This window comes from Lygodium microphyllum, chromosome 14 (assembly GCF_053477565.2).
Source record: "Lygodium microphyllum isolate KBCC chromosome 14, Lygodium_microphyllum_v1.1.10, whole genome shotgun sequence".
In the NCBI taxonomy this organism is placed as follows: Eukaryota; Viridiplantae; Streptophyta; class Polypodiopsida; order Schizaeales; family Lygodiaceae; genus Lygodium; species Lygodium microphyllum.
In genome coordinates, this window is record NC_141148.1 from 124,621,861 (window position 1) to 124,637,033 (window position 15,173).

The 15,173-nt window shown below is 42.5% G+C and overlaps 1 protein-coding gene and 1 long non-coding RNA gene across 4 annotated transcripts in view; both read left to right on the forward strand.

Annotated features, from left to right (window-relative positions):
• The window catches only part of LOC148026069 (primase-helicase Twinkle, chloroplastic/mitochondrial-like), a 91,943-nt gene extending 85,632 nt beyond the window's left edge, over positions 1–6,311 (forward strand). The window contains exons 15-23 of one of the 3 annotated variants that reach the window (XM_087693308.1): positions 531–592; positions 754–837; positions 976–1,107; positions 4,327–4,423; positions 4,519–4,653; positions 4,742–4,809; positions 5,360–5,537; positions 5,643–5,685; positions 5,760–6,311. In XM_087693308.1, coding sequence (XP_087549434.1) covers positions 531–592; positions 754–837; positions 976–1,107; positions 4,327–4,423; positions 4,519–4,653; positions 4,742–4,809; positions 5,360–5,399 — 618 coding nt within the window. In that variant the 3' untranslated portion in view covers positions 5,400–5,537; positions 5,643–5,685; positions 5,760–6,311. Of the gene's footprint in view, positions 1–530; positions 593–753; positions 838–975; positions 1,108–4,326; positions 4,424–4,518; positions 4,654–4,741; positions 4,810–5,359; positions 5,686–5,759 lie in introns of all 3 variants that reach the window. The other 2 variants (XM_087693310.1, XM_087693309.1) reach the window with 2 other exon arrangements.
• Positions 6,312–7,985: 1,674 nt separating this feature from the next.
• On the forward strand, positions 7,986–10,526 carry LOC148026070 (uncharacterized). Its single transcript, XR_015693031.1, has 3 exons — positions 7,986–8,289; positions 8,381–8,572; positions 10,178–10,526. It is a non-coding gene; the product is annotated as an uncharacterized LOC148026070 (long non-coding RNA).
• Positions 10,527–15,173: the final 4,647 nt, after the last annotated feature.

The following is a 15,173-nucleotide window of genomic DNA, read 5'->3' on the forward strand; positions in this document are numbered from 1 at the left end:
CTCATGGCTTAAAGTAGGTCTATGTGTCAAAACCATAATGAGCTTGATTGAGAAGCTCATACATTACATGTATGTGTATGTCCATGTCTATGTTGTGGTAATAATGTTTGGTATGTACATAATGTGTCTTAATATATGCATGTGGAGGAGACTTTGTAACTGCATGGATTCTACTAGATATACATTTCCATGTTGTAGCTTTGAGGCTGCTAAACTGCCAATGATACTTGTGGTTTCATAAAGGTATAATGAATGTGCTGAACATGAATGTGCACAAAGCTTTGGAATGCCTCTGTGATTTCTTGTTATCTATGCCAAGTTTTCCAAAATTGGTTGTGTATCTTCTGATTTTCATAGAAAGTTTGAGAGTTGAATTTCAAAACCTTAATGAATTTCTTGTTATCTATTAAAAAGATCTCTAAATTTGATTCTGTATCTTCTGAATGCCCTAGAAAGTTTGACAATTGAAATTTCAGAACATGATATCCTAAGAGATGATACTGCAGCTGATGTGGGTTATATTCCTCCAGGTCCGAGAGCATGGAAGGAAACTGCTTGAAAAATATTTGCATAAGCCCTTTTTCAATTACCCGTGGGTATTCTACTTGTTATAAGGCCAAAATCTTCCTTTCTCCACTCTTTTGGTCCTTGTTCTATGTGGATGCTTGCATGCCAGTGCTGTGACACAGTTTTTTATTCGTAGCTGGGGTAAATCAGTTTGTGCTTTGTTGTGCCCTGGTATCTGATTAGCAGGTACTCGGGCTCAGTTCGGAGAATGAGTGAGGTGGATTTGGAGAGAGGCAAACTGTGGCTTAACAAAAGCTTTTACCTTATAAGGTAAGATTAGAACTAATGGAGGTATGGTGTACTTAGTTTGAACTATTTGAACCTGACTTCATTTGATTTGTCTCAATGAAGGAAAAGGACTGGCATGGGTCGATAAAAGTAATGTGAATGATGCTGCATCCTTTGCAGATGTAATGATGATGAGCTGCCTTCTATTCAATGGGTTCTTGATGTTGCGAAATCTGCAGTTATGAGATACGGTATACGTGGGTTAGTAATCGACCCTTACAATGAGCTTGATCATCAACGACCTTCAAGCATGTAAAGTTCATGAATCTCGTTTTCTATGTTTGTATGTACAATGCTCTATTTCAATCATCCTTCAATTGTGAAAGATATAGAAGATTAGGGTTTAATTGTACATAACATATTATAAGGAATCTTGATATAGTGCATATCTCTTGTGTTCTTTACTCACAAGTAAGATATATGAGAAAAATTGTTAATGCTCTTTCTGCATACATACATGTATGAAAAATCTCCCATAACAAACTAGTCTTGAATGCACAACCTATTTGAGACGTGAGAATCCAAAGTCAAAAATGCTCCTACTAATGTATTACAGCAGTGATTATGTTGTATACAAGAGTGAAGATTGTTGACAGCAAATCCATGTGGCAGTTCAGCCTGTATGCAGTCCTGCACACTCTTGTGCTCTGTATCCATAGAGTACACTTGCTGTCCAGATCACTGCTCACCTCCAGCAGTCCCAAATTGCCTACTCCTAAAGTCACTAGTCATGATCCATGAACTCAGCAGTGTCTGGTATTAGTAGGTCTAGATGCCTGCCAGAAAGTCCATAAGGTCTGATTATCCCTGAATCTAAGAGTTAGGTACCCCCATGACAACTTACATGCCTCTGCCTGCTGTGTATAGTTGGGTTCAGACATGTATTGTTGGGTTCACATATGTATTGTTGGGTGGACTATATGTCTGGAAGAAAAATCACTCTCATATGGAAAATTATAACATACTTGACTTAATAGAAATTGGGATCCCAACTTAATGAAAGTGTCATATTTGGCTTTTGGCTGCATGATTTTCTTTTCTCTTTAATATACGTTGTGGTTAAGGTTTCCTGTGTGTTTGAAGTTCAAACTTCTAAGTTTGTGCAGTGCCATTTTGAGCTATCATGATCCGCCTACATATTGGAATTTTCTCTCATGTTTTTAACAATTGGTCTGTGGATTGCACTCGGAGTTTGGGTCCTAGAATCTTTTATATTCATGAATCTCACTTTGAAGTTTGCAATTAATATCAGTTTAATAATGATATCAGCTTAATGTATAATGTAAATTTTCTTGTGGAATTAAATGTACATAATCTATATTTACTTGTAAAGTTAGGGCCATGTATGATTCAGCTGCATGGGCTGAATGATTCTCCAATCATATTTTCTGTATCTGTATGTGTTCACCATATGGAAATGTATGGAAAGAGCTATACTGCTGTGTGCTACCAGCCAGCCCTTACCTCCCCTCCCTTGTGCACCTTTGCCTCTCCACTAACTGCTGCTGCCCACCAACAACAATCCCCCCCAAAAACCTTGTGTGTGGTCCTTTCCGAGGGGCAAACTTGGTCCATAAAGAAAACAGGGGATTATGAGAGGATGTTGGTCTTTGGACAGGCCATTGGACCCCTCATCTCTTGTGCTCAACTTCGGGATAAGATGTGCTCAAACTCGGGATTGGCTTCACTCCACTCTATCCATTGGCTCCTTGAGCATGGATGAGGCCACCTTGATGCAATAAAGTATTTTCATGGTTTATCTTATCTCTGCAAAGGCCAAAGAGGAGGTACTTGATAGCTCCCTAGTGGTCTCCTTGAGTAGGGTGATGTGCATTCTTCCATGATATAGTGGCCTCACCATCTGGCTCTATCGGCTCTCACACTCTTTCCCTTTCTCAGGACTTGCAGTGGATTTTTACCACTTAGTGGAAGGCTCTGATTGCTTGGACAGGTTGTTGTAGTAGCCAAATTTATAGATGCAATGTTTTGCACACGTCCAGCACCTGTCCTAGCAGCAATAGTGTTTGAGTGGTTCATCTCAACACCATTTGCTGCCTGTCACCACATGCCACTAATCACCATGCATGACCTAGTTGGTGGCTTACACAATGAATCAGCATTTTCTCACTACCTCTACAATTTGCAACTTTAAAAAATCAAATTAGCACAGGATTCATGGGGAATATGCAATTGGAAAGGTACCAGTCTCTCACACCAAAGATAATTTAGCAGTTGAGATCATGTTCCTAGACATGTGATACCATATCAGGATAGCAGGAAACAATGGGAGCCAAGAAAAAGCACATGCGAATCAATGCTAGAAGGAAATACACGAGGTAAAATGAATCAGAGCAAGAATCCAGTTGCAATGGAATATGACCAACATACAACAAGATGCCACATAGAATGTGCTCAAGCCTCATCTCCTCCCATGGCAGCCAAACAAATAAGAAGGTTCTAGAATGGCCACCCTTTTATTTCAGAAACAGAAAATCCTGTTAATAAAATCTCAGGGAAATTCCTTCCAAGTTAAAAACAGAGTAGAAAGAAGGCCCTGTTAAGAGCAACTAAACACAATTGTAATACAATGATTGTGTTAACAACCAATCTCATGGGCTAAAGTGCCAGACCATATGAGGGGCTATGTGAAAGGTGTCCTATGTCTGCAAGAAGGCATTTGTTCTCCCCTCGTCCTCTCAGAACCACCCTGCAGCCTATCCCGTCTCCTGCAATGATCTCTATCCAAATCCTACAGTGGTCTTTGCAGAGCAAAGATGTTGGAGATCTATAGCTTGGCTACACCTTGCGGTCCAAATGTACCAATCAGTGATACTTGTTCAAAAGATTAGGCAATGGATGCACTCTTCATTGATCTTTGTGCCAATCTCTGCAATGCAGCCTTAAACTGAAGCACATATAGCTTTGTTTTTTCCAGGCTTCTAAGGGTAATCATTGTAAAAAGTGTTGTTCGTCAAGGGATTTGCTTTTATTCAATCAGTTTTAGAGGTTTCTTTACAATAAGGACCTTGCACCTTTTACAAAGAGTAGACCAGTGTTTATATAGAAAAGTGTAAATTTTGGCTAGAGAGTCTATAACCTAAGACTATCACTGTTCTAGATGATACTGTTCATCATATGGGCTAATAGGGGGTGATCTTTTTGTGAAGCAGGCTATACTGTGGATAATGTAGCACTTGGTCTCTTCACCAAGATTCTAGCACCTACTTTCCTTGTTGGCAATCTTAAGAGTTTTGTAATATATTTTCTGCTAGATATGCCCATGCCCAAATAATTTTGCTTTACACAGAAGCTCTAGGGCTTTATTTTCTGAAGTGTTAACAGTGGTTTTGACCCAAAAAGAGGGGGGTCAATATTTTGATGATTATGTTCAATGGACCGGTAGCTTGTTTCTAAATCACAAGAAAAGCTGAAGAAAATCAGTGATTTGTCTATTATGGTACCTTTTCTCAGGACAGAGACGGAGTATGTTAGTCAAATGTTGACAAAGATAAAACGCTTTGCTCAACATCATGACTGCCATGTATGGTTTGTTGCTCACCCCAAACAGGTACAAACAAAAAAACCCATTCATTGTCTTTCTTGAGTTTGAAGTTCGATGGAAAATTACCACGTACAAATGGTTTGCTATACTATGTGGCACAGCTTCAAGGATGGCAAGGTGAAGCTCCCAGCCTCTATGACATCAGTGGCAGTGCACATTTCATTAACAAATGTGATGCTGGAATTGTGGTTCATCGAAATAGAGATCCAAAGATGGGTGCACCTGATCAAGTGCAGGTTAGTACTGTCTTTTATGCTGCAGGTTGGATAAGCCTATTTTGAACTTGTGTTTTGTCATTGTTTAGCTGATTTGTGTTCTTGATAGATACTTGTTCGAAAGGTTCGGAATAAGGCTGCTGGAACCATTGGGGATGCTACCTTGGTTTATAACAGGTGACTCACCATTCACCAGGTTCTATTATGGTTCATATTACGGTTCATTGTTCAGCTGCTCTTGAGTAATTGCACTCTTTTTTTCTGAATGTATGCCCATCAGTCACTGTTTAGAAGGTCTGGATGCTCAGGAATTAATTCCTATATACAGTTCGAACTGTAGCAATAGGGAGTGGCTGAGTTTCAATTTTCAATTTCTAGTGTGCTGTTACATGGAAGCATCTGATGTTCCCCTGGAAATCTTGAGTTCATGCATCGCTAGTTCTGCAAAACCCAATTTTTGGCTTCCAGGATTGTAAACTATAGCAAGATCTGATCAATTTCCGACTTGAGGAGCAGTGCGCAGAAGATGAAAATCTCAATGCTTTAATGGAGGCTCGCTTCCATTTCATTTCATGCTTTTGGTGGTGTTTTATCAAGTAGCTTGATAATCAATATTGGACTGACAGTTCACTAAATTTGTGCTATTAATTTTTGGAAGCTTGAAGAATTGGACATGTTTGAGGTGATCCATGTGAGGCTCCTGTAACAGTTTTTGGTTTGGCTGCAGGTTGACAGGGGAATACAAGGACTATGTTGGAACTATGTGAGGCTTCTGCAACAGTTTTTGGTTTGGCTGCATGTTGGAACTTGATCTAACAGAGTTATCCCTGGATAATCTTTCTCAAAGAATTTTGAAGCCCCTCAAATGACATCATCCCAGAGAAACTCTGGATTGTCAACGGAAGGTTGTCCTTCCAATATTTTGGGCTCCCACTATTGAATAGCTGCATGTAATGTTTTCTTTTCTGTCAATGTGGCTGTTTAACAAGCGAATTCCTGGGATTTTTTAGACCTGAATTTTGAGAGCAGCTTTCAATATCACCTCAGGCACAGGTGTGACAATGTATATGGTGCTTTATTCTCTAATGTTTTATTAAGGAAGTTCTGAAAGTCTATGTTTGTTTCAGGAGACAACTCACGTTGGAGTATAGGATGGATTTCTGGGAAGGCCTAAGAGAAGATACCATGATTCAACAGAAGGCACGATTAATTTTGTAAAAGAGCTGACATCAGATGCCTACATCATACATGTACTATAAGGGATGGGACTGGCTCAGACGCGCTTCCAGGGCCATGTCTGTATCCTTTATAACCTTTACTTAGCTGCCTGATTTTCTTCTGGCGGGAACATTGATTTTGAGACACATCCACCATTCTTCAAATCCCATCACAGTGATTGTATATAAAGGTTGAAGTGGAGGACCAGAGAGATCAATACAATTCTCAGTGTTGTACAGATTGTAATAATGATTCTTATCCAGATGGCAGTGTAATTTATCCTCGAAGCGCGCCATTTGTGTGGGTGACAAGTCTTCAAGCAATAAGAGGACAGAGAGACATCACATTGGTTGCATCTCTTTCTGTCTTGTTATATAACAGATATTCTTGATATCTTATGACACTATGGATAGTGTTCATGAAAAACATTTTTGGTAATAGATACGAATTACCTCTTTACTGAAAATTTTGGAGCGTTTTTTGGACCAAATTACACATATTTGCCATTTTCATTATTTGAGTTTTGGCCTTAAATAGATACTCGTGTTTTAAGATGAAGTGCACATTCACGTGTGAGATAAACATGAAGCTCTATTGAGATGTATCCACACATCACCCCTACAGCTTCATTACACTTGAATAACTCATAAGAGGTGAATATATTGGTTCCATGCAAGTCCCATTCACCAAGGAGCAGATTTCTCAGGAATATATCCAGCTACATTTGCAGTGTCATGCAACTACCAAATAGATATTTTAGTATTAGATCTTTGACTTGATGCATGCGATAATCAAGGAGTGCATTGTGCTTGAATACTTTGAATCCTTGGGGTTGTTATGGTACATCCACCTGGTTTGACACCCCTATCAATTATGAGCATTGCAAAGAGTTCATCATGTACTACAATACATGAATAGATATAATCAATAAGAGTTAGGTAAATCCAGCCGTTAAGGTATCCACTCTGCCCAAGGACCCGTGAGAGAGAGAGAGAGAGAGAGAGAGAGAGAGAGAGAGAGAGAGAGACCTAGATTCTACATTGCAAAAGTAGCAGAAAGTGGAACATATTTACACAATTAAGGCCTTAGACCAGTTACAGATTGCCCCACATAGCCCAAGCACTGGGAAATCTATCTATTAATTTCTTTGCACATAAGGCATCCCAATTTATAACATTCAAAGAATGTTGATCCATTGGTATAAGTATTTACCCTTGGAGAGGATGGGACACGGTTCAAGTCTTGTTAGTTAATATTGGACGATAAGGAATGAGAGATCACAACCCTGGAGGAACAAAAGAGGGAAAGAGCTAGATCAGCTAATGTCTGACTATGAACACGGCCTTGAATGTGCAGATACACTACAAAAATGCTTTACTGTGACATAGTTGTTTGCTACAAGATCACAACTATTCATCAAGGAGCAGCTTTTGGAATCCATAGATACAATTATGCCAACATGTTCAAGTCCTAACCATAGATGAGGAGTACCCATCTCGAGTTGTCAAAAATTCCAGGAATGTCGAGAGAACATTGTCAAGGCAATGGAGAAGGAAGCCAAGGCGTTCCAGTCGTCACATTAAGACCGAGTTTTGGGCATTGGACTTAGGAAAGGCAATCCACGAGCGGAATGTGGTAAAGGAGTGGGCGGTTGTTTATTTAACATAGAAAGTTGAGAAGTGAACAGTGATTCTTCCAAGCAACCTGCAAAGCTTGCATTATCCAAGAGATTGACGATCAAGAAGATCCGAGGAAAAAGCCCTAGTGGACAACCTGTCTTGCTGTTATGAATGCGGATGCGAAAAGAGGATGGGCCTCGTAAGGCTTCTATGGGGCAGAGGCAATTTTCAGTGTGTTGAAGCAATATCTTTGATGCTCTGCTTCTCTCTCTTGGCAATGGTGCTGTACTTCATTTGCTGCAAAATGTTGAAGGATCTCCTCTCTCTCTTGGTGACGTCCCGCTACTTTGTTTGCTACAGAACATTGGATGTTGAAGGTCACCTTAAAGCTTGGAAACATGATCGACTTTTAGATGTTAAGATGCAGTTGAGAGTCGCAAAGTTTAAAGTGGAAGTCCAAGTCCCTGGCAAATTCTCTCGAAACTCTTTGTAGGCGAAAAAAATGTGGAGAAATAAGTGAGCTGACGAAGAAGGTATTACTAAGTTTTTCCATACTAGTCGTTTGTGGTCTATTGGAGATCCATTTCCCCAAGAAGCTTGCTCGAGGAGTGATCATAACCTAATACTATTGCTTGAGAGACCTTTTAGCCCGGATGAGGTCCAATTCACGCACGCAGAAAGATGGAGGAAGGGAAGGCCTCAAACCTGACGACATCCCCCCTGAATTCTACTGTGAGTGGGGTCCCTGCCTCATAACCTTCTCTCCCCATTTCTGAATGTAACAGAAATGGAGCTAATGAAGGAAGGAACGTCAAATTTGGTAAACATTTTGTTCTCAGGCGGTAAAGACTTTCCATCTTGTTTGTGGTATGTATCTTGTTTTTGCTCAAACATTTTGCTATTCTTCACAGCCACGATCTCGGAGATCAAAGCAGAAAGAAGGGAAATGCAAAAAGTATGGCCGCCCATGACGTTTCTGTGCAAAATATTTGGTCCTTTGTAGCAAACATCTCCCTTGCCTTTCTAAAATATATAGTTCAAGCTTCAATGGGATAGGCTTCACGAGTTCAAGATTCAAGCTTCGCAACCTCCCCGTGTACAAGGTATTATATACACATGCAAGTAACTGAAGTATATCAGAGTACCACTCCCTTTTGCACTTAATGGTAGGGCTAGTTGTTGTGTGAATTGCATGGCTACAAGGGAGCCAGGGGTGAGAAGGTTATGAGGGTCTCAATGACTGCAGATCTAACCATCTAGCTGAAAATAGATATTCAAATGTTGCATCGAGGAGGGGAAGGGAGCCGTGTGCTGATCTTTTCCTCCTTTCGCAACAGACAGCATCCTCAACACCCTCCTGTATTTTGGCAAGGGGAATTAGGGGCGTGGGCAGTGGCTCTTTGTAAGCGTCCTTCCCATCCCTCATGCAAGACTGATGAGGATCCCACTTGTTATTCAAGCAAACATGACCTCGTTATGGATGGTAAAACACATGGCACGGCCTATGCTGTGGAAGTTCAGAGGTGCGATAGGAGAAGTAGGTGACTGGTTTTTTCGGCAATGTCGATGATATGCTGCAATGATGAGTCAAATGCAACATGAGATCTCGCGATAGGAGCCATCGAACGCTATGCAAAGGGTGAGAGATGGTGCGAGAGAGATCAAGTGATTATAGCAATGCGTTGCAAGTAGCTTTCCAAATTTGCGCCTTTTAACAAGCCTATGTGATGCGATCAACAATATGCACCAGCCTTGCATCACATGGCATAGCCTTGCTAGAGTCACGGAGGTGTGCATGTGATGGGTAGAGGTGAAAAGTGTACTAGTGATTGGGTCGCACATGTGAATGGTTAGATTGTGCATGCATGGGATGGAGAGACACATTCAAATTGGACTGAATGAAACCAAAGCATAAATAGATGGAGGCAAGCTTCAAGAAATAAATGATCATGAAAATGCCAATGAAGCAACCGGGATTGATGATGTTGGTGCTACAAGGGGCAAGAGCAACAACGATGGGAGGGAGGGATCTTATTCAAATGAGTAAGTATATGAGTTTTATCTTATTGAAATGAGTAAGTATATGAGTTTTTGGATTGTGCTTTAAAATCAACCTAACAAGGTTTGACAAGTGGCTCGCATTATAGCCTTAGAGTCACCTCACATCCACTGAGTCACACAAGTCTTCAATCACATCACATGGTGCACACTTGCCATTTGTATTGTGCTAGGGTTTGTGATCATGGCTTGCATAACATGACAATTGGTTGTAAGAGAGGTGAATTATAGGAATGAGTGTAATAAGCACACTAGGTGGCTAGGGATATGATTGTAAGGAAACTTGGTGGTAGTTTTCTCATGTTTGGTTAACTTATAAATTTGAGATGCAAGGCAAATACGAATATGATAGTACTACCTACATGGAGTAAAAGATAGTATCATGAGCCAAAATTTGAGATGCAAGGCAAGCATAAATATAATTATGAAAATTCTTGATGGTTTTTTTCTGGGTGAGGATTTTGATCATTTTAATGTTATACATGAGCTCAAAAGACTTGTTTTGATCGTTTTGAGTATAAACATAATCCCATTTTAATATATGAAGTGAAAGTTATGGCACTTTTGTGGTGCAATCTGACCCGGAATTTGTGGCACACATAGGTTCTAACTAATTCTAACTAGAGAGAATAACCATGTGTCTATTGCAGAGTAGTGAAAGCAAAAAAAGAGGCATCAAGAGGAAAAGCGCAAGGCGAGAAAAAGGAAAAGGTGCCTCACAAGGGAGCGAACCCGGAAAAAATCCAAAAGCATGGGAACAACCAGCAGGAGTCCAAGGCGCAACCATGGAAGCTGCAAAAGAGCCAAAAGCGAGAAGGCGCACCTCTAAATATAAAGGCGTAGCCAAAATCTTTGTAAAAGAGCTCCAAGCTCCCTCCTGTGTAATTTGTAACCATAGGTAGGACTAAGCTAGGCAGTTAGGGCAAATGAAAAAAGGGGCTAGGCCACGACCGGCCATGTAAAAGGAGATGACCGCCCAAGGGAAAGAGGGCATGTATATAAGCCAAAAAGTTAATGGAAACTCTCATTCTTGGTGTGTGGCAAAAAACTTCTTCTTCTTCTTCTTCTCTTTTTCTTGCCTTCTTGTGTGTGCTTGAGTGAGGGAGTGAGGGACTGTGAGAGAGAGAGGGAGTGAGTGTGTAAGAGTGAGGGATTGAGGAGAAGAAGCTCCCCATCTCCTCTCTTCATCTTCTTCTCTGCTCTTCTCTTCTTTTGTCTCACGCGGCTATGGAAGATGGAGCTTGACAAAAAGGGATTGACGTTGCTCGAGTTTGCATTGAGGATCGTGGAGCTACTAGTGTGCATGTGAGAGGAGGACACTCAATCGGGCATCAAGGTAAGCTCACTACATCCCATAGGTAGGAAGAGCGTGTCAGCAATGTGAGAGGTGACCATGGCCGCTCGGCTTGAAACGCTTGATCAATACGCGGTCCATAGGTCTCGGGGGTTGAGCGAGAGAGTTCCCTTCATCTTGGTTCCGTTGCTGGGACTGACGAATTCGAGCCTTGAGGATGGCGCGCTTCGAATCAAGTAAGGAAGTAGGGTTTCGTCCTCGAACTAGTGCTTGACATAAACAGGAGATTTAGGAGTGTTAATCGTCGAAAACAAGTAAGTATTTTTGGGTTTGGATCTGTAGATGGGTAGGCTAAAGAAGCATGAACATTATCTTGTGATTTTTACTTGCATTAGGTAGGATAGGATCAAAATAGTGTGAGCACACCAGTAGGGTTTTTGTTGTTGTATAATAGGCCGAAACATGAAAAATAAGGGCAAAAAATGAAATCTTGGATTAAATGCTGGTAAGAGGAGCAAGATTAAGGTGAATGCAGACTTGGGCAGGGCAATAAGAGGCCAGAGTGGCAAGGGAGACCTCATTTTGCATTTGAGAGATTGAGGAGAGCTTGAGAGAGAAAGAGAGAGACCTGCTGAGCAAAAGAGATTGGGGCATTTGATTTTGGAGCTATTCCTATGATCCAGGTATGCACAACCCTCCCTTGTGAGTCATTGTTGCCATCTGGAAAGCCCTACAGGAGGCCGTGAGACGTGCTTGAAGAAATCGATCAAAATTCTCGTGTTGCGCCTTGTTGCTTTGCAGTTAGGACCAGTGTGTCCAGGTCGAACTCCCAGAGTCCGAACCATCCGACTAGGAGAATCGGACCGTCCGACTCTAAAAATTGGACAATGCCCCTTTGGTTCGATTGGATACCCAAGCGTCCAATCGGACAACCTTCCCCAGTCGGACTGCCCATCCAGTCGAACACCCCATCCAGTCGAACACCCCATTTGTCCAATCACACGTGGGCTTAATCAAACCCTATCATTGTAGTGGGACACGCAAGGATCGGACTTGGCATAACAATCGGACCCAATAGGAATCAGACCAAGTTGTCCGATTGGACCACTTTTGGGAGTTGGACCACCACAATTAGAGAACCATTCGACTTTGAAAGTCAAACCACCCAGAGGTCCAATTTTGGGAATCAGACCAACAGGCAAGAGCAAAAAACATTGAGCCATGACCATATCCACAACTCATAACCAGTTAGCTTAGATCCCAAAACACCCTTGGAAGCCCACCCTGGTATGCCAAAGCCAGAAACTAGCGAAAATTGCAACTGAATGGTCTAGAGGCAACCTCTGGCAACTCGACCACATAACCAACTAGACTTGTAGCCCAAAGTTGGCCTCTAGAATATAACCCAGTCTTGATAGAGCTTAGAGGGACCAGCACAGACCCCGGACAATCCTTAGGAGCGACCAGAGATCACACTTAGAGCCATACTAGGTCGTAGACAAGTGAAGGGAGTAGCCATACCTATATGATTGTTTTGTTTTGTTTGCGCACCCCACAGTAATTTCTTTTACACAAGTGCACCAAACAAACAGAAAGCTTGATTTTGCACCGTGCACAACACAGAGCATCTAGCACTGAGTGTACATAAGTTAAGAACTGTTTTCAATAACAAGGAACACACTCAAACACAATAACTTGAAGGAACCCACTAGTAGGAGGAGACACCAAAACATAGTTAGGTGTCTCAAAGCCCCATTGATAGGACCTTTGGAGACGGCAGCAAGACCAACAGGACACCAAGATTGAGGACAAGGCACTTCCAGAGTTACTCGGACTGATTGATAACCTTGTGGAGCGGGAAGCAGACAATGTCAAGAGCAAATACAAACCCGGGAGATGACCAGCGGGACTTGGGTGAATTCCTAGTTAGGGTCCAAGACATGGTCAACGAATATGACTTGCTGACCAAAACAGTAATCCACGATAGGCTAGTGGAGGAGGTAGTGGCAAGCCTAGAGGAAGAGAGGAAAGCAGTTAGGAAAGCGGTGCAGGTCATAGCTGCCTACAACTGCGAGTAGAGAGCTAGGAAGATGTAGCAGGACATAGATGTGCACGAAGCTCGACGTGTGCTAGCATTAGCTGGTAGAAGCAAAGCAGGACCAAATGCAGAGATAGAGCACTCGAGGGAGACCTCCGAGCGAGCTTGTGACCAAGTGGCTTATGGATAACAAGGCTGTCGAATAGAGTGCAACAGCGCTAGTGACCTCGCAACTCTTGGGTGGCCCATGAATTACTCAAGGAAAAAAGAGCCAATAAGAAATCCCTAGAGTAGCTAAGCAGCTGGATAACAACTTGTACAGCTTCATGAAGCAGTTTGACCAAGTTTGCGAGGTCAACAGTCTTACGGACCTTACACAATACTCCCAGGATTTTGGGCTCTACTTAGACAATAAAGGTAGGATGTGGTATGCTAGCTTAGATGCGGCAGAGCGAGTGAACTTTGCTTGACTAAAAGATCTCTTTATTAAGAGATTCTCGGAAGCAAGATACTTTGATAACCTCATAGTCCACCCACTGATGAACGTCAGTCAAAAGGACAAAGAGGACATAAGAGACTACATCACTAATGTGCGCAGTCTCTTCAAGAGAATTCGAACAAACGAGCGGCCCAATGAAAGAGCTGTCTCCACCGTTTTCATAAATGGAATCCACAGCGAGGAATTGTATAAAGACTTAGCAAACAACTCCAGCTTGTAGTGAGATGTACTAGCTAGGGTCTTTAACGAAGTAATTAGGGTGGATGACTACCTGAGAGAGAGGAGCTCTCGAAGCTCGAACCGTGATAACTCTAGTCAAAGGACCTTGAAGAGAACCACAACCTCTAGTGAGAGATAAGCCCCTAGCACCCATGACAAGGGGAAGAATATAGATTAAGGCTAGGAGCTAGTTGAGGTGAGGATGGAGCTAGCACGATTGTACGAATTGGTGAGGAAACCAGCGTGACTCCATGTCTAATGTGTGCATTGTGGCGGCAACCAACTTCCGGCTAAGTGCTAGGATCCTAGATCTAGACCTTGCGCAAATTGTGGTAGGTTCGGCCATGATGCCATGCATTGTATGTTGCCTAGAAGATTCCCTTATGTCCAGCAGTACAATCCACCGTACCTAGGAAACAGGCCACCAAATTTCTTTGGAAGAGGAGCCTAGCTGGTACTCCCAGTACCAAACGAAGTGAAACCCAAGCCACTAAGACCTGACGTAACCCATCCACTGAGTGATACTCCATTCCATTACGCGGAGGGGCCTAATGAAGACGAAGCCTATGTGAACCCTTACATCTTGTACGACGAAGAGGGCAATCCAGTCCTGATGGACTATCGACCAGTACCGGTGATGGTGTTAGGTAGAGGTAGGGGGCAGAGGATTTGCAGGCTGACCCATGATCCAATCTCGTGTTGTACTTAAGGTCACCCAGGCCATATCTCATCACGTTGTCCAGGGGGAGAACAAGTGAATAGGGAAAAAGCTGACCTCAGATGTGTTGAGTGTGGCATCACTCATCTCTTTGTCGATTTCCCTAGATGGAAGCCATCCTCTAGCTTGGAAATCGTGCCATCAGTGCCTTTGGGGCTGTTTAGAGTTGAGACATTCGACAACGAGGACACACCCATCCCGTGGTATGTCATGATCAGAGCACAAACGAAGCAATTATGCATATCATTGCCTGGGCCTAGCCGCTTAGACAGAGCTTCAATAGGAAAGAAGAGCCGAAGGAGAAGGAATGAAAAGAATGATACAAAGGTTAAGATTAATATTGAGGATGCGACAATGCTAGTGATTGGCAAGAAGGTCATGGATGCAAAGGCAGAGACTAGCACTCCAAAGATGATAGAGAAAGGGAGTGCCAAGGTAGGGGAGTATCCTCACCCTAGGCGCCAACTCGAGGCAATAGCCAAAATCAAGGAGTAGGTAAAGGAAGCCCAAGAGCACCTCAAGGACATTGAACCTATCTTAGAGGACGAGATCAAGGATATCTCTAGTGTGAGCATGCCAGTCTCACCTGGATGACCAAGGCCAAGAGACACACCCATGCCACATGCAGTGCCACCTAGGCCAAGTTTAGATGCTACGAGCCAACCACTCAGTCAAGACCAATGGCCAAGAAGCATAAACCTAGGAGAGGGGCAAGCAACCAACAACCTCGTCGCGACGTTAGTGACCACCCTAGTGACTCTAAGTTTAGGAGACCTGCTTAGGCATCTCCCCATGCTATAGCAGGAGTTGAAACAATGGGTGGAAGAACCAATGGAGCTTGCTGCCATGGACTTGTAGGATCATGAGACAATCACACA